Source organism: Euprymna scolopes, chromosome 15 (assembly GCF_053919585.1).
Source record: "Euprymna scolopes isolate OS-2025 chromosome 15, ASM5391958v1, whole genome shotgun sequence".
In the NCBI taxonomy this organism is placed as follows: domain Eukaryota; kingdom Metazoa; phylum Mollusca; class Cephalopoda; order Sepiida; family Sepiolidae; genus Euprymna; species Euprymna scolopes.
Window position 1 is genome coordinate 12633413 of NC_136496.1, and position 24621 is coordinate 12658033.

The 24621-nt window shown below is 33.2% G+C and overlaps 1 protein-coding gene and 1 pseudogene across 1 annotated transcript in view; one reads left to right on the top strand and one right to left on the bottom strand.

The window, feature by feature from the left end:
- The window catches only part of LOC145294260 (chitinase-like protein 3), a 123341-nt gene that overhangs the window by 54365 nt on the left and 44355 nt on the right, over window positions 1–24621 (bottom strand). Inside the window, exon 3 of the mRNA XM_080141359.1 lies at window positions 3932–4094. Within this exon, the coding sequence (XP_079997485.1) occupies window positions 3932–4094 (163 nt within the window). The remainder of the gene's footprint in view (window positions 1–3931; window positions 4095–24621) is intronic.
- Window positions 10056–10172, top strand: LOC145294460 (5S ribosomal RNA; annotated as a pseudogene).

A 24621-nucleotide genomic window follows, 5' to 3' on the forward strand; every position in this document is an offset into this window, starting at 1 on the left:
TATTTATTTATTTGTTAATTTGTTTATTTATTTATTTATTTATTTATTTGTTTATTTATTTATTTATTTATTTATTGTAGTTATTTTTTTATTTATTTATTGTATTTATTTATTTATTTGTTTATTTATTTATTTATTTATTTATTGTATTTATTTATTTATTTGTTTATTTATTTATTTTTTGTTTATTTATTTGTTTATTTATCTATTTGTTTATTTATTTATTTATTTATTGTATTTATTTATTTATTTGTTTATTTATTTATTTATTTGTTTATTTATTTGTTTATTTATTTATTTATTTATTTATTTGTTTATTTATTTATTTATTTATTGTATTTATTTGTTTATTTATTTATTGTATTTATTTATTTATTTATTGTATTTATTTATTTATTGTATTTATTCATTTTATTTTTTACACTTTTTTTTGCTTGTTGGTGTCTCTGTTAAATCCCCTAAAATCTTTTATTTTTATAAAAATAAAACATAAGTTTTTTTTTATACTCGAGAGTAAAATTCAATGCTTGCGGTAAAATAAAAAAATTCTTTTAGGATAAAATAGTTCGTGTTTTTATTTCGTGGGAAACTCCGAGTTGGTGCAAAAAAAAAAAAAAAAGAAAAAGAAAAAAAGAAAAAAGTAGTTGTGCTCCGGAGGGTGCATCTCAGAAGTTATTTTTACCCCCATAATTTTTTTAGTTCTAAAATTAAAAAAAAAGGTATTTATGCAGAATAGTTGTTTTAGATGTGTTTTTCAGGATAAATTAAATGTTTATGGTGTCATTGTATCAAACTGTTAGGTGAAAGTACAAAATAGTTTACAAAAGCCCAGTCCGTATTCAACATAAGTACCCTTAAAATAAATAAACAATAATAAGTTCATTTTATTTATATAGAGATTAGGTTGGTGCAAAAATAATGTCTTTTTTTATCATATACTAGCGGGGGTACCCGGCGTTGCCCGAGTGTTTGTTTCCGGGACGGGGGGGGGAGTTTTAAAAAATGTTATGGTAGGTAAGTAGGAAGGATCAAACCCGGAGTCATGAGTAAAAGTAGGAAAATAAAGTGTGAAAAAAAAGAAAACATCTGCAACGTTAACAGTTCGGCCACCAAGAAAAGTCCATTCCAGTTGTTTAGGAAAAAAAAAAAAAAAAAAAAAAACGACTACGGTAGGTCGGCGCGAACGTGAAAATATAATGTGAATTGTCCAGCACGCTAACCACTACGCCACAGAGCACTGCAGCTTAGTTTAGTGATTTTAAATAACTTCACATGAAAGAACTACGAAGCCAAACCGGTGTTCTCTTCTCAACTGTTCCTTGTGAACGATCCCCAAACGGTGTTAAGTGGTGGCAGGAGGAGGAGGATTTTTTTTAGAGAGAAAATATTTTACCACTTCCATTGATCTTAACCGATTTTGGCCGTGACTTCTCAGCAGAAAAAGTATAGAAATCTAAGATTATCGAGGAATTTGAGAAATAATAAGCCTATAACACACCTCAGATATTGTTCTGCCGTTTGTGCATATTATATTTGCATGAAATATCTTGATTTTTAATCCTATTAATGTCAAAATCAGACGAGAAAAAATGAGTTCATTTTATTTATATATATATATATATATATATATATATATATATATAATATATATATATATATATATATATAAGAGAAGAGATAGAGAAGAGAAGAAGAAGAGAATATATATATATATATATATATATATATATATATATATATATATATATATATATATATATATATATATATATATATATACAGGGTGTCCCAGAAGTCGCGCACCATATATTTATATTTATATTTATATTTTTTTTGTTTCAGATTTTATTCGATATGGGCGAGAAATTAACAATGCAAGAAAGAGTTAACTTGATTTTTATGTTTGGAAGAGATGGGGCTACATACCGCTCGGTAGCTAAAGAATTCAACCGCACTCATCCCGAGCGAGAAAAACCATTGAGCCATACCACTGTCTGCCGTTTGATCAAACGTTTCCAAGAAACAGGTTCAGTGGCTGACCGCAAGAGATGTGGTCGACGAAAGAGTGTAACTGATGAGGAAACATCAACTATGGTTTTGGGGAATGTCGCTAGAAGCCCCGTGAAATCAGTAAGGAGAATAAGCCAGGAGCTTACGATTAGCAAACCATCAGTACATCGTTTTCTTAAAACACAGAAATAAAGAAATAAAGAGAATCGATGCATGTATTCAGGCTGAAGGTGAACAATTTGAGCATCTATTGTGATTTTGATTAATAAAATTGATATTCATTGATATTCATATTTGTTTTTATATAAATCTACATGGTGCGCGACTTCTGGGACACCCTGTATATATATATATATATATATATATATATATATATATATATATATATATATATATATATATATATATATATACTAGCAAAAGTACCCGTCGTTGACTGGGTTCAAAAACAGCCTACAGAAAATGGACTCTGATTTATGAAAGTATGTAAAGGAAGGGTGGTAAAGAGATAGCTTCGAATTTGGGGGTATCAAAACCAAAGCAAAATACCATGAAAGTAAAAATAAAATAGATAAACCCCATAATTTATTATACCATACCTGTTCACACTGAAACACTTATCACAATATTCTGAAGATCTATATAAAAAAAACCTTGTTAAACTTTGTGACATATTTCCATACTATGGAGGTCAAGCGCGGACGAACACTCCATAATTTTATTATACCATATTTCTTCAAACTGAAACATAATTATCAAAGTATACTTACGCAGATAGATATGAAAAGTCTTTATTAAAGTTTGTGCCTATTTCCATTCTATGGAGGCCAGGCGCGAACGCAGACCCCACAATTTTATTATACCATCTCTATTTAAGTTAAAACATACTTATCAAAGTATTCTTATGTACATCTATATCAGAAACATTTGTAAACTTTTTTTTTTTAATTTTTTTAATTTTCTATTTCCATACTTTGTGGACCAGGCGCGAACGCAGACCCCGCAATTTTAATGGGCCACCGTTCTGCCAGATCAAACATACCCATTCTTGTGTCTCGATACATCTTCTATCATTATAGGTAATCAGTTTTTTTAAAATAGTCAACCATATAGGAGCCTATTCGTGACCACACGCACACACACACACACATTCAGCTTTATATTATATTATATATATATATATATATATATATCTGATAAAAAAAGACATTATTTTTGCACCAACCTAATGTTATTTTTCATTGGAATCCTTTGAGATGAGTAGTTTGTGTATTTATTTATTTATATATTTTCGGGTCCCGTGTCAGAGTGTATAGCGGTTTCAATCATACCCAAAGCAGGCCGAAGGATTAGTTGGCCAAAACGTAGTGAGACAACAACAACTATGGAAGGCAGTAATTACTGGGTATAATGTTACAAGACTTAGCATGTCTATCTCATAGGGATTAATCACCTGAAGAAGGCCAGAGGATGAGTTGGCTGAAACATGATGAAACAATAAAAACTATGAAGATGAGGATAACAGTCCGCAAATAAATAATTATTTTTCATGCTGTGTACTGGTTTCGTATTTCATTTTACTTTCAGTAAGTTTCTATTTTTACATAAAATTCTATTTTGACATCCATTTTGTTTCTACCGTCGTAAAGTATTGTACTGTCACCTTATGTATTGTCGGGAGGGGCAGAATATATGGGTTAATGCCTTTTTGAACAGTCGTAGCATAAATCGAACCCGGAACGTAGAGGCAACAGCTCTATACTATAACAACGACATGACGCCCATGGGGACATGAATTAATAGATTTCAAAAAGGAAATGTTACTAAACCGGAAACAATAACAAAGCGCTCCTTGCAAATAGCCAGGTGCGAACTATGTCCGCCGTGCGGATAAGAATAACAGAAATCTGTGTTTGTTTACTTGCGAAGATAACGAATCACATTCTGACTCCATATTTTCATAGTGTATTCCGATTGCATCATTTGGAGGAAAGGCTTCGATCCAATCTTCCAGCCACCGACGGCCAAGAGAATGCGGAGCTGTGGGTTCTGCCTCTTAAGGGCCAGTGTCCGTTGGTAATATTCTGAAATAATAATAAAGGATAAATGACACGTCAGGAAAAAACACGATGGCTTCCTCTAATAAATACAATTAGTTGCGGCCGCTAACACGGACGCACGAAGCAACTGTATAATCATATCTCATAAGTTGTTTATAAAATGTGGAATTGTCCGTTGGATTCATGCGTTAATAAAATTAACATTACTTTCACGTCCAGGGAAGAAAAAAGAATAACAAAACGATGCATGTAAAGAGTTATGATTAGGGTTATGGTTAGGATTAGGGTTAGGGTTAGGGTTAGGGTTAGGATTTGCTTGTTTTGTTTTACGACGTGCCTTCAACAAGCTTCCAGACTTTTTTTACAGGGACCCTTTTTTACACAGGAATCACCACTTATCAAGGCTCGGCTACTCGAGGATAAGAGTTAATGGGTATACATTAGTCAATGTGATTATAGCGTAGTAAACATAAGTAGTGGGAATTTAGTAAATTGGATTACTAAGGAGGACGGTTCATCAAGAACTTGTTTACGTTGGACTTGAAGACAATCAGATTGTAGTCAGCTGGAAAGCAGGCAATCGGAAGAGAGTTCCACAGGCGTGCAGTTCTAAGAAAGAATCTTTGTTCATGGAATCTGCATTTAGGTTTCGCCAGAGATAAAGAGTGTGGGAAATTATTTATAGTAATTTTGGCTAGACGAGTGTTTTTCTTGAAAGTTTGGCGAGAGGGACCATAGATTGAAGCTCAGCTGAGCATTTGCCATGAAAATAACGATAAAGCAAAGACAGGCTCGCAACGTCTCTTCTGTGGGAAAAAGGTTTCAAGGAAGAGAAAAGGGCATCTCCCACTACGCTACGAAGTCTATTTGGAATTCTGTCAAGAAAGGATAAGCTACTTTTAGCAGCTCCAGCTCAGATTTGGCAGCAGTACTCCATCATTGGCCGTACCTGGCTTTTATATAGGTAGAGAACTGCATCAGGAATGAGATATGTACTGGAGCGGTATAAGGATTCCACCATTTTCCCAGCGACGTTGGCAATTGATTTGATATATGTGTTCCATTTCAGGTAAAGAGCTTGTCAAAACATGAAGCCTCCCCAAGGCGAGAGCTATTCGTTTCACCGATGCCAGATTGGTATCAGCGCATAGATTATTACTACTAGAAGCTTGGTTTTAGATGCATTAAAAGTAACCAGCCACCTTTTATTTATAAGTACACGCATGAAACTCTAGTCCCCTTCGAAGTAATCGCCTCCGTTTGCAACCGTTCCAACAGCTTCTGGAAGGCCCCATGGAAGTCCTCTTGTGTGAGCATGTCAATGACCCTCGTCACAGCCTCTTTCATCTCTTCAACTGTCTCATAACAGCTTCTAAGATTTTCCTTGGGTTTATGGAATAACCAAAAGTCACAGGGAGCAAGGTCTGGACTATAGGGAGGGTGAGGAACTGTCTTGATGCCCATTTTGGTCAAATGTCTGTGAACTTCTCTGAGTACCTTTGGGACAAACTTCGTGCAAATCTTCCGCATCTTCAGTCCCTCGTGAATGGTTGTATGAACAGTTCCCACACTGACATCAAAATGTGCACTTATTGTCTCTATAGACACGCAACGGTTCATATCCATGAAATTCTTTATTTGGCCAAATCAACTCTGGTGTTCTGACTGTCTTACTCCTCCCACAACTCTTATCATCCCTCACAGACCTTCCTTGAATCTCCTATGCCACTCAAAAACTGATGCTCGACTCATGCAAGATTGTTCCAAAGCAATCTGTAACATTCCATACGTTTCTCTTGCATTTTTCCAAGTTTAAAACAGAATTTTATTGCATATTCTTCTTCTAAAGTGTCTTCACGTCCAAATTGCATGTTTGAAATTCACCAGCTGTGACAATCAAGTTTTAGTAGGGCGTAATCCAATTCCTGTTGTGGCTGTTCATTTGAACCTGAAGTCATAAAAATTGATCAGTCATCTCATAATATGTATAGCAATAACATACTGAATTTTCAAGAGTCTTCGACAATTTTAGATGCCTGTGCAAAAACAGTTTGGAAACTTATTGAAGGCACCTCGTACGATATATCAATTCTTTTCGGGTTATTTAATGTCGAATCCAGTAATTTGGGAAAAAAAAGTTTTCATGCGTCGAATTGTTTACATCATAAAATATTTATATATGGTGTTTGGTTTGGTTGTTTTCTATTACTGTGTATCAACCATTTCGGGATTATTTAATGCTGAATCTGATAATTTTTTGAAACAGTTTTATGCTTCAAGATGTTTACATCTTCAACTATTTATTCTTGGTGTTTGGTTTGGTTGTTCTGTAGAGAAAAAATGTTGCTTTATGTTTTTGGCTGATCGAGTTTTTCACAGGGAAAAGAAAAAAAAAACAATAACAGCAATATTCGGTGCATTAAAGCCGATATTTCAGACAGCATTATATTGTGGAACCGGAGAAGTTAATGCGATATTAGTGATAGCAACACAGCTAATCAATTTTCTAACCTAATTTAGGGCTACTGCGTTCACTTACACTATAAGAACATTGAGAACGCATACATATATCTCTCTCTCCAGCTATGGGCTTTTTTATATTAATGAGCCCCTGGTTCTGTTCGTATTTCAGACGGTACCCTTCCTAGGCATAGCCTCCTACTAGCGAAGACAGTAAAGCTATTAGATTAGAAAAGGATTGGCATATGATCGATCGCTTGAGGCACCCCTATCAGGGTGTACGGATGAATTCGATTCAGTCATCTTTATGGGTACTTGATACTGGCTCTACTGCCATTGCGGTGTTTGTGGTCTATGTTAAACTTAATTGTGTATTACATTACGCCCTCGTGGAAAGGTTCATAAATACGAATATTTTAGATAGTACTAGTAATCGCAGCAGTAGTAATATTATTATTATTAGTTGTAGTAAGAACGTAATATCATACGTCTCCAAGTCCAACATAAACAAATATTATACGTCTAGTCCAACATAAACAAATATTATACGTCTTTAAGTCCAACATAAACAAACTCCTGACAAACCGCCCCCTTAAGTAAGACACTCTATCAAAACCACCAATACTAATGATTGCTACAATACTATCTCATTGATTACTGTACATGCAATAACTCTTATCCCTGAATGGCCTTCGGGCCTTGATAAGTGGTGACCTCCATGTAAAAAAAATTATTATTATTTGTAGTTGTAGTAGTGATATCATTATTTGTATTATTATTATTATTAGTTGTAGTAGGAATAGTATTATTATTAGTTATAATAGTTTAAACAATATTGTTTTACGTTGTATTATTATTATTATTATTATTATTAATAATAATAATAATTGTATTACTATTATTATTATTATTATTATTAGTAGTAGTAGTAGTAGTAGTAGTAGTTGCAGCAGTAGTAGTAATAGTATTATAGCTACCCCGATACCCAGCTAGCATGCCAAGAACTTTTTTATTTACTATGACTCACCGTTTATTACAGTTAAAAGCCACTCGAGGATAAGGGTTATTCAGATGGTAGATTGGCAGTTGAATGATTAACATTATGAGAGCATTGAACAGAATGAATAAATTTTAATGACTTATGTCAACTACTTATTAATATTGGATTTGAAGACGACCATGATGCAGCCAGCAGAAAAGCAATCTGGTGGCAACGTATCCATGGATGGAAAGCTCCGGGAAAGAAAACTCGTTCATGGAAACTTCATTTCTTGTTAGACACACAGAAAGTGAAATGAAAGTTCATGACACTGGTGATAGCGAAACGAGTTCTTGCTGATAGACTTACAAGTAGAAAGCAGGGATTGAAGCTCAGTCGAGCATCTGCTATAAAACAAACGATAGAGTAGTGAAAGAGCAGCAACGTCTCTTCTGTGAGAAAGGTGATGTACAGAGAAGAGGAAGGATATGCTCCCTCTCCCTCCACTAGATTTCGAAGTTGATTTTATATTCGATCAAGACAGCACTTCTCCAGATGTGGTAGCAGCACTGCGTCTTATGACGTATCTGATTATTAAGCGGGTTGGGGATTGCATTATGACCCAGGCACTTTCTTAAACGGTAGAATTATCCAACTATCGCTCCAGACACGATATGAAGCCACCTGATTTATGGAGCTAAGAAAAACAAGTTCTACTTTAATGTTATAAACTAACCAACAATAAATATTAGATGAAATAGATTCCAACTGACAAAACAGCAATTATTCTCCCTTTGTCAGAAACGCCACCCATGGAATGTGAGGACTAAAGGACAAAATTAGAAAAGTGAGAGTTACGAGAGAGTCGGAAGTAAACCAAAGGTCTACTTTCTACTTTTCACCGATTACGTTAGATAGACTATCTTATCGATCACATGTTTTGTAATCGAAATCGCTCGGGATAAAGCATGGACCCATTTAATGTAAGGGGCTAAAAATTCTACTTTAATGTCAAAAACAAAAACAAAAAAATATTACAAGGATAGATCACGACCTAGAAAACAGTAATTCTTTCCTCTTTGTCAGAAACATTGCTCATGGAATGTGAGGACTAAATGACAAAATAAGGGAAGTGAGAGTTATAATGGTGGCGAAAGTAAAATCAAGGTTCACTTTCTACTAGAATTGGAACGATTAATCGATATCGGAATCGGGAATTGAAACAATTGGAACTTTCCTTGGGGGGAGGGGGTCGGAACTAGTGTTGAAATCAGTATCGGAATCGGAAAAATTTGTATGTGTTTTCCGATGCCGAAACGGTTTTCTTGTTATTTGTTTGTTTTTCCTTTCCAACTTAATTTTCCACGGCTCGTATTAATGATCAAACGATTCACATATAGATCACCGCAACAATCATATTTTTACGTTCGAGAAAATATATGTACATACGTCGTGGGTTTTTTTTGCTGTAACCCCCACCCCAATATGACTGTACAGTTAAAAATATGAGAAGAATCGGAATCGGTAATTGTATCGGAATCAGGGGGAAAATATTGGAATCGTCAAATCACTACTTTCTACTCTCCTAAAATATCCATCAGTCCTAGGAGTTTATGAAGACAAGAAGCTTTCAATGTACCATCTTCTATAATATAAATCTCACTTGTCTGTTTAAATGTATGTATGTATGTATGTATGTATGTATGTATGTGTGTATATTTATGGTGACAAGGTCTGGTGTGGACGTGTGGTAAAAGCACACAGACGTCTTAGCGTCATACTGTGCTTCTCCCAGACAAATAAACCCCACGTGCACTGATGAACGGCGAATGTCCTGCGCCGTATAACTGGACCTCCACTGCCTTGTGGGCCAAGGTTTTTTTAACCAAAGGCTAAGGGTGAGGTAATACTGACAGAAACCTCCAGAGGAGCTTAGGCCCTGTAAGCTGCGACATACATGACCCACCAGCGTGTGGAATATGCTCTGGTGCCCAGCAACCTAAGTCCCAGTAATGGGTCAAATGGCATGATGGGTGGAGAGGGCTCTGTAAACCGCGGAGAATGAAAACCCTGATATAAAACCTGCGGCGACTGCTGCATCCAATGATGTTGACTTGCTCTTCTTTTTGGTTCAATGTGGCTGTTGTTCAAAGAGTGGAATTGTCTCGGTGCAAAGTCTGTCCTCACTATAAAAAAAGCTTCAAGCACAGGCATTACTTGATATGTAATGGAATACACATTTTACCATCAGTGTGTATCTCGATAACAAAAAGACTGGATGTAGCCTAAAACGGCAAACGGACACTCAATGAGGTCTGATGTGGATATAGCCGTCAATGGAAATAAAGGCTGGTCTGATCCGGCAGGTTTTCAGGGCACCACAGCCTGGACCCGGTCATCGGCAGATGTGCAGGACTGTAGAATGGTCATAGAAATGACCCCCCAGCACGTGCTGCTGGTGGCGCTCATGTCTGCCTCATTTGAGCCAAAGATGTATTAAGTAATGGCAATACTCGAGAACGAGTTTGCTGCCATCATGCATGTTTATGTACGGCATAATCGCGTTGGCACACCGGTTCTCGTCAGATCACCGAAGTTAAGCAACGATGAGCCTAACTAGTACCAGATGGGTGACCATTTGGGAATTCTAGGCGCTGCATATGCTTTCTGCTTATCTCGGCATTGTTTCCAGTCGTCCTGAACCTTCACTTGCCACTGCTATTTAACAATGTCGCCTCAGGAGAGGTGTGGTTGGATATTTCGCAACTCTTACCACAAAAGTTTCACGCACAGGCACCCTTACAGTGGGTATCCATAGTCTGTCAAGACTAAAGGAAGCCTTTTCTTATGTTTGTATGTCTTCCTACAACTTTTGACAGAGGCGACAGATGTTCATAATATTGATATCGTTTTGAAGCTCGACTCTTCGGGCGACACTTATCTAAAAATTGGCCAAAAACATTAATTTATTCACCCTTAACTGAGCACTTTTCTACAGGGAGGGGTCGATTTTTTTTTCGCCGATATTTTCGAAAGTTATCCCCCTCTTTTCAATTGATTAGCCTTAATTTAAACCTTGGCCACTTTCGGTTTGGCGATGAGCGCAACAGCTAAGACGTCACTTTTCTTTCGCGTTCTTTTTCTCCTTCGCGGTATAGCTGGAAAAGTCTTCTCAATTATTAAATCATTTCTTTCTGATAGGTTCATAAGAGTAGTAGTTGAGGGGCAAAAATCAGAAGCTCACAGTATTAATGCCGGTGTCCCTCAGGGATCCATCCTGGGCCCAACTCTTTTCCTGATCTACATTAATGATCTTCCAAATCATATCCTTACATCATTTGTAGACATTTATGCTGACGACACTACCATTTATGGTACCACATCTAAGACAGTAAACGACCAAGTTCTCTCCAATTCTCTCTCTTCTGATCTTGAGCACGTAGTACAATGGGGAAAGGAGTGGCTGGTTACTTTTAATCCATCTAAAACCAAGCTTCTCTCTTTACATCATCAACATTCTAATCCACATTTGTCATCAATTGAAATGAATGGCTCTCGTCTTCAGGAGGCCTCAAGTTTTGACAAGCTTCTGGGCTTGACCATTACTCCTGATCTTAAATGGAACACATATATCAAATCTGTTGCCAAGGCCGCTGGAAAAATGGTGGGATCTTTCTATCGATCCAGTAGATATCTCACTGCTGATGCTATTCTCTATCTATATAAGAGCCAGGTACGTCCAAGGATGGAATACTGTTGCCACATCTGGGCAGGAGCTGCTAGAAAGGACTTGTCCTGCCTTGATAGAGTTCAAAATAGACTTCGTAGCCTCGTAGGAGATGTCCTTTTCTCCTCCTTGCAACCTCTATCTCACAGAAGAGATGTTGCGAGTTTGTCTCTGATGTATCGTTATTTTCATGGAAAGTGTTCAACTGAGCTTCAATCTATGGTCCCCCCTCGCCAAACTTTCACAAGAAACACTCGTCTAGCTGTAAATACTATCAATAATTTCCCCCACTCTTTATCTGTGCCTAAACCTAAACGTAGATTCCATGAACAAAGCTTCTTTCTTAGAACTGCACGCCTGTGGAATTGTCTTCCGTTTTCCTGCTTTCCGGCTGATTACAATATGGTTGTGTTCAAGTCTAAAGTAAATAAGTTCTTGATGAGCCGTTCCATATAAGTTATTAAATTTACCAAATTTTCATTACTAATGATTACTATATTGACCAATTTCTACTGTACACTCTTTAACCCTTATCATTGAGTGGCCTCTGGGCCTTGATAATGTGGTGATACCTTTGTAAAAAAAAAAAAAAAAAAGGGTTCGATCCTGCCTGCCTGCCTGCCTGCCTGCCTACTACCACTATTTTTTTTTTTTTTTGCTCAACACACACCTCCAAACACTCGAGCAACGTCGGGCATCCAGGCTAGTTAGCAATAAGTATAGGGTGTCGGAATTAGATGGCTCCCAAAAGGGTTGATATGCCGCTTATTCATTTTAAAGACAGTCAAATTAAGATACAATACTAAACATAGAACAAGTCGTACTTTTATGTGATGCTTGTATATTTTTTAGATAAGGATTTATAATTATTTTTTGTATTATTTGGATTCTTTGTTCTATGGTTCTCATCTTGGTTGTTTTTCTCACAACGTTTCGGCCGACGTAACATCCGACCGTCTTCAGGTGCATTCATACTGGATGTTATTGGGGAACGGTGAAAAATATGCTTGTTTTTTTTTTTGTTTCCCCAACCAACATAGCCGTTAGAAATTCAAAACGCAAATATAACCAAGTCTATTTCTTTTTCTTTTTTTTTAAATTTTTTTATAAAAATAAATAGATTTCTTTGGAGAAACAAAAAGATCAACCATTTTTTTACCATTCACTAATAACATCCAATGTGAATGCACCTGAAGACGGTCGGTTGTTACATTGGCTGAAACGGTGTGAAAAGCAATCAACATGAGAACAATAGTTCAAACCATACAAATAATATAAAGTAATACATTGTTTATGAATTTTTGAGATGGCGTTTAATAATTCATATTGTTTGGATTATTTTGACTACTGCTCTTATCATTAGTATTTTTGCAATGTTTCGGTTGATGTAACCTCCAACATTTTCAGGTGTATCTTGTCGAAGGACCCTTGGCGTAACGGATAAAGTTCTTGGTAAAAAATCATTTGTAAATGACACTCTTTTGGAGGCTGAAAACTAAGTCGATTACTTAAAACTAGCAAGGAGGGCACCCGGCTTTGCCCGGTCGTAACATGCGGTTAAATATAATATTTTAATTCGTCCAGATTTCGAATATATTATTACAGAGCCGTGATTTCAAAAGTTAAAAGAAAGGATTCGTGTGCCATCAACTAGGATCGAAACCGAAAGCAAAACTGTAGCTTCCAAAGCTGGTGGCGTTACCACTGTACCAATGTGACACGTATATGTACTGATTAAAAATAAACTTTTAGAATGTACAAAATGTATGACGATTTTTTCGAGTTTGAACCTTTTTTGACCTCTTAAAAACTATTTTAACCGGCTAAAGACTCATAAAAGAACGGTCCATAAAAAAAAAATCCAATCATTTTAGGCCCCTATAGCCGCTGTGTGACTATTAGTTTCGGAAGTGATAAAGTTTGTTGCTTGTAATGTTTGTCAGTTGTATTTCCGTCGAGGTGGCACAAGGGCTTGTAGTTTGTCGGAGCATCCACCATTAAAATACTTGTAAAAACAAGCACAGGGATGCAACATTTCGTCAGCGGCTGAAGCCTGGCTGATAGTGCAGGACCTATTAGGTTGGTGACTATTTTTTGAGCTCTGTCTAAAAGGGAGATACTAGTAGCAGATGCACCGGTCCAAATATGACAAAAATACTCCATACATGAGCGAACGGTTGCCTTGTGTATATATTATGCAAATATAAACACGTGTATCTAGCGAGTGTCATATTGAATATGCGTTTGTTTTCATGCATGTATTTACCTGTGATCGTCTAGTTTTCAAAATGTCACAAAACAACCTATCTGGCGTATGTTAACATATAACAACAAATAAGGGACAGAATAAGCATCTTTGTCTCTTGCCAGACAAAAGGAAGACATACCTTCAACAGAAGGGACGAATACCATTTCATGGTTTTACTATATTAGGCAAATTAGAGAACACACTTGGCCTATCTTTGATGTTGTTGGATGGAAAGCTGCAACGACAATTCTACCAAGAATAACAGACATCGGATTTCTTTTCTGCAACCTTTATTCCAGAATGTGGTTCCCATCTTGGAAAAACTGAACGCTGATACAGTCCTGTCTACAATTTAATTATCGATCTTGCTCCTGCTGGCTGCCATCTGCCGTTACAGACTGAATGTTTCTAAGTTGTCTCTAAACTCGTTACGTCATGTATCTACGTAACCAAAGATCCTTACCTGGTCTTTTGTCACGTATATTTGTTTATGAAAACCAAACATTCCAATCCTATTTTATCAAACATCTTTATATATATATATATATATATATATATATATATATATAGAGAGAGAGAGAGAGAGAGAGAGAAAATAAAAAAGGAACAAACCGTATTATGTGTTCACCAACGTTTCGTCTTTATTTCGAGACTTCCTCTGGGTGAATGAGATTAAGAAACCAAAAAATATACTTAATCTCATTCACCCAGAGGAAGTCTCGAAATAAAGACGAAACGTTGGTGAACACATAATACGGTTTGTTCCTTTTTTATTTTCTCTATTTTGTCGGAATACTATTTCCATTATTTTCATCATATATATATATATATATATATATATATATATATATATATACTACATATTTCTAACTTAATTATTTCTACATTAAATTCCAGTCCTATTTCAAAACATTCTTCCGTTAGTAAAACCCTTTGCTATTTCCAAACCACTGTCACCACTTCGAATGTTGGCCACTCACATCCGACGTTGCTCAGCCATAATATAATATTACCAATCACTATCAGACGATTTAATTTTTGTATATGTGTTAAAGATGATAACGTGCGTACGGAATTTCTTAGTGCATTATTATATAAATGATATGTAAATTAATGGCGTGTTTAGAAATGTTAGCGAGTAGGTAGCAACTTTACGGTATAGTGGAAAAAATGAAGAGAATAATTAATATTTATTGAAAAATCATAAAACTTCAAATTTCGATTAAACATTTCAAACTAATTAAAACGTTAACAATAAAAATGTGCAGATAATAATCTAACAAGATGAGAAAATAACATTAACATTTTTGGCGGGGAAAAAAACGAATGCAATCTAAAAAACAAAATGGCGGAATATCGTTATTAAAGATTTTAAGTTTAATTAAAAATTCCATTAATCCGAATTGATCAGTTGTGTCGTTTTTTCCTCGTTCGTTAGACATTTAAAAGGATTTAATAAAAGCAAATGTGTTTTTCGAAAAAACAAAACAAAACAAAAAACCCTCAATCCAATATCGATAAAAAAAACAAACTGTGGTTTTTCAGTTATCTTTTATTATAAATGTTAGTTAATCAACGTTTGTTTCTCTAAGGCCTTTATCTATACACTTTAATAAAACAAAATGGTGCTTGTACCGAATTGCCCTATATATATATTAAACATAAAAACAAAAAAAAAAAAAACTATAGAAAAATGTATATAATGTACGTACCGGGGACTGAAGAAAAATATCGTATTTCAAAAATCATATATATTTTTATTTTTATAAATAAAATAATTAATGGTAATTCGTAGATATTATAGCAAAAACTTCCCAAAAACTTGAGTTTTTCCTTCTGTTTTGAGATTGTTTTCAAAATGGCGCAGCGAAACAGTCACTCTTCGGTTAGCCCTAAAATTTGGTTTTCTTATTAAAAAAAAAATAAAATTATTGAATCAATATACGTGATTATTACAATTCTTTCCGTCACGGGCACATACATCATTCATATTTTTCTTCAGTTTTAGCTTTAATTTTGTACAAGCACACACGAAATTTATGTTCTAAAACATACCATAGTCCTGTATTTGTAAATGGAATCTGTTTTAATTGTTCTAATTTATAATTGATTGAACAACTCACTCATCTCTTTCTTGGTTATTTATGTACTCGCGGGACCCGTGGAAATTCCACAGCGGCAAGTTTTATATGTAATATATTGTTGCTAGGCATTCTGTGAAAGTTCCGCGTGAATGAAAACCACCACTTACAGTGTAACCATTGTAAGTATTTATCTAAGTAATCTGGTTAATGTAGTTTTAGAATATATCTGGTTATTATGGTTTATCTCCAATATCCTTATTGGAGTCTACGACACATTGAATGGACGCCCAACGCGAATGGAAACCGCACGATATCACGATATCATTATACTATATTTAGACAGAACAGATACTACCCTTGGATCCTAGCCAGAAGGCCAAGAATATTTTGATTTCACGTACGGTCCAAAAGCAACACCATTAAAAAAATTAATAATAATAATAATAATAATAATAATAATAATAATAATAATTATTATTATTATTATTATTATTATTATTATTATTATTATTATTATTATTATTGTTGTTGTTGTTGTTATTATTATTATTATTGTTGTTATTATTATTATTGCTATTATTATTGCTATTATTATTATTATTATTGTTATTATTATTATATATATATATTTTACATTGCGTCTTCGGTGATTTGGAGATACTATTCATTAAAAACAGGGATATAGGGTGATAACATACTACGAATAATAAATTAGCGTCTCTATATGATACTTTAATGTTCGTAGTATTTTCAAGTTAAATTCAATTTTACGATGTTTCTTTGTATTTGACATTGTTAGATGAAAGTACAAAAACAATAAAAAATATCCACATTGTCATGTTAAGTATGGCTTTCGAAATATTAGGTTGGTGCATAAATAATTTCGTTTTTTGGCATTCAACATATATATATATATATATATATATATATATATATATATATATATATATATATATATAACGGTATTATTTTTGCACCAAACTAGTAATAACGTTATTATTAAAAAAAAAAAAACGGTAACGCAGATGCAAAAGCCCCCTATTATTTTTAGAATGTGTTCGCTTTCCAAATGAAAAAGGTAATACATAATTCTTGTAAAATTAACGATGCTAGATTATAGCAACTTCTTTTCAATTTATATTGTAACAGGACACCGTAGATGTCATTATAAACAACGTCGTTATACCAAATCACGCGAGATATAACGAGACTTTGCGACATATGGATGTCGTGGCTATCACCTTGATATACCCGTTGCTTTCTGTCGTTTCCCGACCTTTTCATGTCTAAAGATCGCCATTTGTTACCCGCAGAATGGCTTATAACAAGACTAGTATCTCTGCGTCACTTCCTTTTTCATCCCCCACACCCTAGGAGGACCGTCCTAATTAAAGGAAGTCGAAAAAATAGACAAACAGACGATGTATTTCGCTATTTGCTTTCTTTAATTTTTATTTATTTTTTTTTTTCATATTTGTTGTTGGCAAAATGATATCCTTACATGCTATTAAAGCGACAGTCTGGATGCATTCACACAGGAAGAAAATAAAGATAAATCAAATTGAAATTGGAATTGAATTGCAACTAAATTCTATATATATCTTTTGAAGTTAAAAAGGAAAAAAAGGAAAAAAATCAACCACGTACATATTTTCTTGATAAAAGAAGATCGCAAGTTTTATTTTACGGCGTATCAACCCTTTACGGGTTATTTAATCACGAATCCAGTAATTTTGAAAAAAACAAATTTTTTTTTCATGCTTCAAGTTTTTTATATTTTTAAATATTTATTCACGTTGTTTGGTTTGGTTGTTTCATTTTACGGCATATCAACCCTTTTCGTGTTATTTAATGCAGAATCAAGTAATTTTGGAAAAGTTTTTATGCTTCAAGTTCTTTATATCTTCAAATATTTATTCCTGGTGTTTGGTTTGGTTGTTTTGTTCTACGGCATATCAATTTTTTTTTTAATGCAGAATCAAGTAATTTTAGAAAAAGTTTTTATATTTTAAGTTGTTAAAATGTATTCATGGTGCTTAGTCCGGTTGTTTTTTAGAAAAAATTGTTTTTGTTTTTGACAATACGCAACTTTATTTCGTTTGACAAAAGTTAAAGAAAAGTAAAACAATAACGTTTGATGCATATAAATCATGAAGCCGATTTTATTCAGGGATTAAGGAGAAACTTATTTGTCGACCGTAGATTAGTTTTGTAAAAGTTATTTACTTCCTTCGAGAAAGTACAGCTTTTTCCTCATTATACACAAATAAAAGCTGCAAAAACAATTTTGGAATGCTAGGTTGAACCAAAGTTGAATATAATTTGACGATGGGAAATGTTTCCGAAATATCATATCATATGTTACTTTCATCAAACCACATTTACACAAGTAATAATATAATACAATGTATATGAAACATATACCGTGTTTATATAAAAACATATACCGTGTTTGAGACGGGAAATGGTTTCCCTCCTTCCAAAATGGTGGTATACCTACTACTCAATACAATGTGGTGGTTTATCGTTTTCACAGTCAGTGCGAGGCTGACTACGTGGGGCGTACCATTCAGCGCTTGGAGGTTAGAATGTACCAACATGTCACCCCTTCGATACGTAGGCACAAAAATGGCCAACATCTGGGCGTGTACTAGCTCATAAGTCGGTCATCGGTGAATATTTATTGCAGTACCAAATCTGCACTGGATGAAACTTTCTCTATTTTACACAGAGCACACTCGAAAATGCCCTTAAAATTCTCGAGGTGGTATCTATTAATTTGTGTAAACAGAAGGAACATACCCATAATTTAGAACTCATGGGTGTTCGATGGAATTGTTTCCTTTTCTCCTTTCCCCATACTATTTTTTCTACTCTCGCCAGTAATTTATGGTCTTTTGATCAGGTTTTAAAACGATGTTGCCCTCCATCCCGTTGCTGACGTTCATTTTGAAAAGTATCGGTCGAAAGACGTCTTAATAGAGTTTTTTTCCTACTCTACCCATCATTTATTCTCCTTTAGTCTAATTTGTGTTTTTTAAACATTGGATTAAAGCTAAAGACAGTAAAAATATTTTAGCGTAATTTAATTTCTGTTCGTTATCACACTTTTCTTCTTTAATAATGTGTTGAAAGTATAAAAAAAATAATTCAATAATTGATAACAGTTGCACTGCGCCAAGTATTATTCAAATGTTCAGTAGTAAGTTATAAAAATATATGTGGCAATTAAGCTACACTGAATATTCCGCGGTTCATTCTCGTGAGAATTCGCAGGCTTATGACGAATTCTCACGAGAATGAAACGCGGGATGTTCTGTGTAGCTTAATTGCCATATATACTCTTACAAGTTACTACCTAGCTCTACCTATGTATTGAGTACTGTTGAAGTAAATACTGAAAATTAAACATAAAATTATATTTTCGTATATTAATTTATGTCATTAAATGAATAGACACACACACACACACACACACACACACACACACACACACACACACATATATATATATATATATATATATATATATATATATATATATATATATTGTGTTAATAAATGTTCAGAGCACTCTTTTCTGCTCTAAAAACGACAACTTTGAAATCTAGTCAGTGATGTCTTTTTCTCTTTCTTACAATCTCTTTCTCACAGACGAGGCTGCGTTAGTCTATCTCTACTCTATCATTATTTTCATGGCAGATGCTCGACTGAGCTTTAATCTATTATCCCACCTATAAAACATTCGCAACAAATACACGTCTGGCTACAACCACTGTCAAAATTTTCCTCTACTCTCGATATGTGTGTAAAACAAATTCCATAACAAATTTCTGTCCAAGAAACGCCCGCCTATGGAACTCAATACCGCGGGGCTGATTTTCATATAACTACAAAATGATCGTTTTCAAGTCCAATGTAAACAAGTTCTTGTTGAGTCGTCTTTTTAAATAATCAAATTCTACTAGGTTTCCAGATCTACCTATCATTTTGGTGTTGGGTAAACATGCATATTAAATTATTCATTATAGAAGGCTGTTCTGTTAAAGTCAGGTAACCTGCTGATATCGCAGAATAAAGTATAATGGCTATGTTTAGGCGGTAGACGACTATTACGAGAATAGTTATTTTCTGTTTCAATTCTTGAAGAAATTGCCGAGGGATTTATAAAACTGGTTCAAATATGATTGTATTTTATTTTCCAAAAGGCAATGAATTATTTTACATTTGGACACATGCAATTAGAAAAACAAGGATTTTTGCCGGGAAAATACTATAGTAACGCCTTTTTAAAGTATAGTTAATTATTAATGTTAAAACGCACTCGCTTTAAAATAATCCTTGTAATATTCGCCTATCACCAAACCGAAGCCTTTGAACTTATTCTGTGACGTCAGACTGTTACGTGACTTTAATGGAACGTCATTCAATTTACGTTGGGTATGATTGAATAAGTGTATATGCATCTTTAGCCGTTGTTGTCTCACATTAACCATTATCCTCAAGTAGCCGTTAAGCCTTGATAGTGGTGACTCCCTTGTAAAAAGGGTAGATCTGCAAGGCCCAGTCTACCGTTATATGTTAAATTTACTTCAGCTTCCCTCTATCTGTTACACATCTGAATGGCATTCCCTTCTATAAATTACCTTTATACATTCCAAACAATGATTCGAGCAAACTACAGGGTGATCCAAAAGCAACTCCCTATTCTAAAATAACTAAAATTTATTCAAATACTGTAATATGTTTCTCAATTTTTGTGTGTATGTTACTTAATGTATTAATGTATAGATTTAAACATCAGTTTAAAAAGATTACATCAATAAGAGTAAGTGATATAAATGCTTTTTATGCCAAGATATTTTGAAGCGTTGTGCTTCTCACCATTCTTAGCATCATATTGGACGTTTTATTATTCGATAAATCTTCATTTAAGAAATCTAATATATATACTTGCAAGTGCTAAGTCTAATACTATTCAACAATTTTAGTTAAGGCCCCTTTTTTCCATCCTTATATAAATTAATTCTCTTTTGTCATTATAAACATTTTAGAAGTCTGATTATGAAGGTGCTAAGTCTGCGATAGGTTAAAGTCAATATTTTTTTTTCCTGGGAATTTAAACGGCATTCTTTATTTTTATTTTGCATTTTTTTTTAATTCAATAATAATAATAAAAACCGAAGAAAGTGCTCAATGCTGTTGTAGACCAAATATGCGTTTTATTTTTTATTGCCGTATCTTTCTGTTAAGTTACATTACTGTTTCAGCTACCCGGCCGTTTTTTTTTTGCCGTCTGTAGCTTCCTCAGACTTTTACAAAAAACAAAAGTCTGTAAAAGTCTGAGGAAGCTACAGACGGACAAAAAAACGGCCGGGTAGCTGAAACAATAATGTAACTTAACAGAAAGATACGGTAATAAAAAATAAAACGTATATATATATATATATATATATATATATATATATATATATATATAATTATTTTTTTACTATAATAATTAAATACCTACAGACACTAGTGTTTCATCCTTTCGGGATTCTTCAGTGCAGGCTGTCACGATTAACACCAGCCGAACGATTCGAACCCATCTCTGGCTCGATATATATATATATATATATATATATATATATATATATATATATATATATATATATATATATATATATATAAGAGCAAATAGTTAATAAAACGTGTTACAAATACTTTGAAAAAGAGTTAAAAACATATTTAATTTGAAAAGGAAACACTAAATAAGTGGATAATCCTTAATCCGCGGAGTTTCAAGAAATACTTTCCTTCTCATCAGAGGGTATGAATTAGCAAAATGCGGGATCGGATTTTGCATGCAAAATTATTTGATGAAACTGCAAGTAAATCAAAGATCTTACTTGATAACAAAAAGTGAAGCACAGGGAATATGGTGAAGAATTATAAGCTCTATCTCCTATTTGGTTTTATCGAGCTTTTACATCTGGTTAAGATTACTTTATAAATATTAATTCTTTAATATTTATAATATACTTTAGTTTTGCCATCTTGGATCATTTTGCTAAATTTAATTGTAATTTATATATATATATATATATATATATATATATATATATATATATAGAGAGAGAGAGAGAGAGAGAGAGAGAGAGAGAGAGAGACGGAGAGAGAGACGGAGAGAGAGAGAGAAAGAAAGAGATACATAGATGGATAAATAGATTTATTTATATTTTTTATTTACAGAAAGACGTCATCGGTACTGTCTCATCTAAACTTTCTGTAAATAAAAAATATAAATAATATGCTCTTATTTTCGGATTTTTTTCTTATATATATATATATATATATATATATATATATATATATATAATTCTTTTTTCCAATATATATATATATATATATATATATATATATATATATATATATATATATATATATATATATAATATTTTCACAAAAAAAAATTATTGCTTGAACAAAGAATACAAACAATCAGTAAGAGACGTTCTTGTTTATAAAGTAAAATCCACCTGGTCAAAATGAATATTTCAATTAGCTAAAATACTCATGATAAATTTTAAGTTATTGGAATTTAACAGATAAAATAGAGATTTTAAAGAGCAAAAGTCGCTCTGTTAAAGTTATTTTAAGCTACTTTGGTAAAGTTTTCGAGTCTCTAATTAAATGAAAAGAAAAATTGAAATTTCTTATTCATCATTCAAACACGGTAGTGTTTGTGAATATATGGTTAAGTGGCAGTTTTAGTCATCTAGAACTGTTTCAAAGCTTAACCGCTCACTGATTTTTCGACCAAATTTCAAACAATTTTATAGTTTATTGATCACTTTCTCAGCTATATTGTGAAAATAAAATTTCAATTTTCGTTCAGTAAAACAAAAGTTATTACGAATTTACTGGTGTTCAAAATCGTAAAAAAAAAACTTAAGGAGATGAGTGACGTTTTTTATGACTAGTTTCCATAGCAACCACGTTGCTCTAGCGAAAAGAGAAACAGAGAGAATGAAAGAATGAAAGGGAGATAATTTAGGGATTTAATTGAAAGCAGACGAGTGCCGCATATTTTTTTTTACACATGTGTATGTTATGTTTATAGGGGCAAAAATAAGGACTGAAATTAAAAAAGAACAAATGAATTTACTGGAAGCCTGAAAAAATCATGGATTATAATAGCATAAAAACTAATATGGTTAAGCTTAAACATTGAAAAGAAAAGGACAAGATATTCTAGTAAAAAATATAATAAATTTATAACTTAAAATATTGCAGCATTAAGAATTTTTAAATTCAATTTATAACATTATATAATCAATTCTTAATTTAAGTTTAACCATATTAATTTTTAATTAAGTTTAACCATATTAATTTTTAATTAAGTTTAACCATATTAATTTTTAATTAAGTTTAACCATATTAATTTTCATACTCGCATTTTTCTAGTGTATATGCATTCTGAATAAATGCGTAAAGAAAGAGAGAAAGGGAGAAAGTCTAAAGGAATCTTCTTCTTAAGTATTAGGTTTTTATTTAAGGTAGTTATAGGAGTGTTTTTTTTATGTATTTTCGTTTTTGAAGGAATGTATGGGGTTTGAGATTCTCAGTTTTATTAAATTAGAAGTTGCACCTATATATGCGTGAGTTTTCATATTAAATTCCAGTTTAGTTCCAGTATTTAAATGTCCATTTAGGTTAATATCGGGATTTGTGTTTAATATATGGTGGTTATGAATTGAATAACTTTCAGGAGAAGAGTGAGATGTATATTGGTCATTTGGTTGCGAGTTAATTCTGGTAATATCATTACAGGGGTTATTTTGTGAGTTGTTATTTAAGGTAGCCGTGTGGTTCACTAAAGTTAAAATATTTTGATTTATTGAGTCATTGGATATTTGGTTTCATTTATCGGAAGTTGTGTCACCATGCAAGAATATACAACGTCCTTATGTATGCAATCATTATTCAGAGGATAGATCTTTATTTTTGCAGTTACATTTATTTATATGAGGCATATGCGGGGAAAGTGTCTGAGCTTTTTATTTTCATATTATTGGGTGATATGATTATTTGTGCTAAATTCGGCATAGTTGAATATCGTATTTTATAGAGTTTTTGTCTAATAATGTACTATACTAATGTAGGGTATTTAAAAGAGTTTTTTTTACTATCTTGAAAAATTCTTTAAGTATGTTTGTTTTTACGTTCGAGCTAAAAGATGGATTTCTGATTTAATTTGTTGCTGGATTTACAATTGGGATGAGCTTATTTTTGCTCGGAATAGATTGTATTATATTATTATTGCCGGTCTTTAAGCTTATACAGGGTGGTCCCTAGAAAAGCGGGAAATTTGAAGATCAGCTTAAATCCTAAATAAAATGCGTGATTGCTATTTTATGATTGGTGCCGTGTGAGTATTGTAAAAATAAATCGTTGTTTGATGCTGCAGTGAAGTGCACAGACGACATTTTGAGTATTTATGAGTATAATATAATTTATCTTTGAAAAACTTTGTAAAAATTATTCTTTGTAAAAATAAATCGTTGTTTGACAAATTTCCCGTTTTTCTATCGACCACCCTGTATTATGGGTATTTACTGATTTTAACTTTTGAATCATATAGTTTCAAATCTATTAGCTGACAAAATAACTTTGGACCAATTTTCGACGTTTTACAACAACGCTTTAAGAAATTCGGGATATATTGTTAATATTAAATATAAAAAAAATACCCTATACTCTTAAAATAAAAACTTTACCCTGTTTTAAATTCCAATAACTTTGAATTTATCATGGCGGGTTTAGCTATTGGAATATTCGTTTTGACCAGCTGGATTTTACTTTATAAAGAACGTCTCCTACTGATTTTACATTATTAAAAAAATGGGACCTGACCAACTAAAATACTTCATTAAACGTAATTGGATTTGACCTTCAATATGGGAATCTTCAACCAGTGTGGAGCCTAATAACATCATTCTTTTCTAATTAAGGATTACCATTCTAATCGGATACAAAAATAACACATACTTTTTTGTTTCAACCTTTAT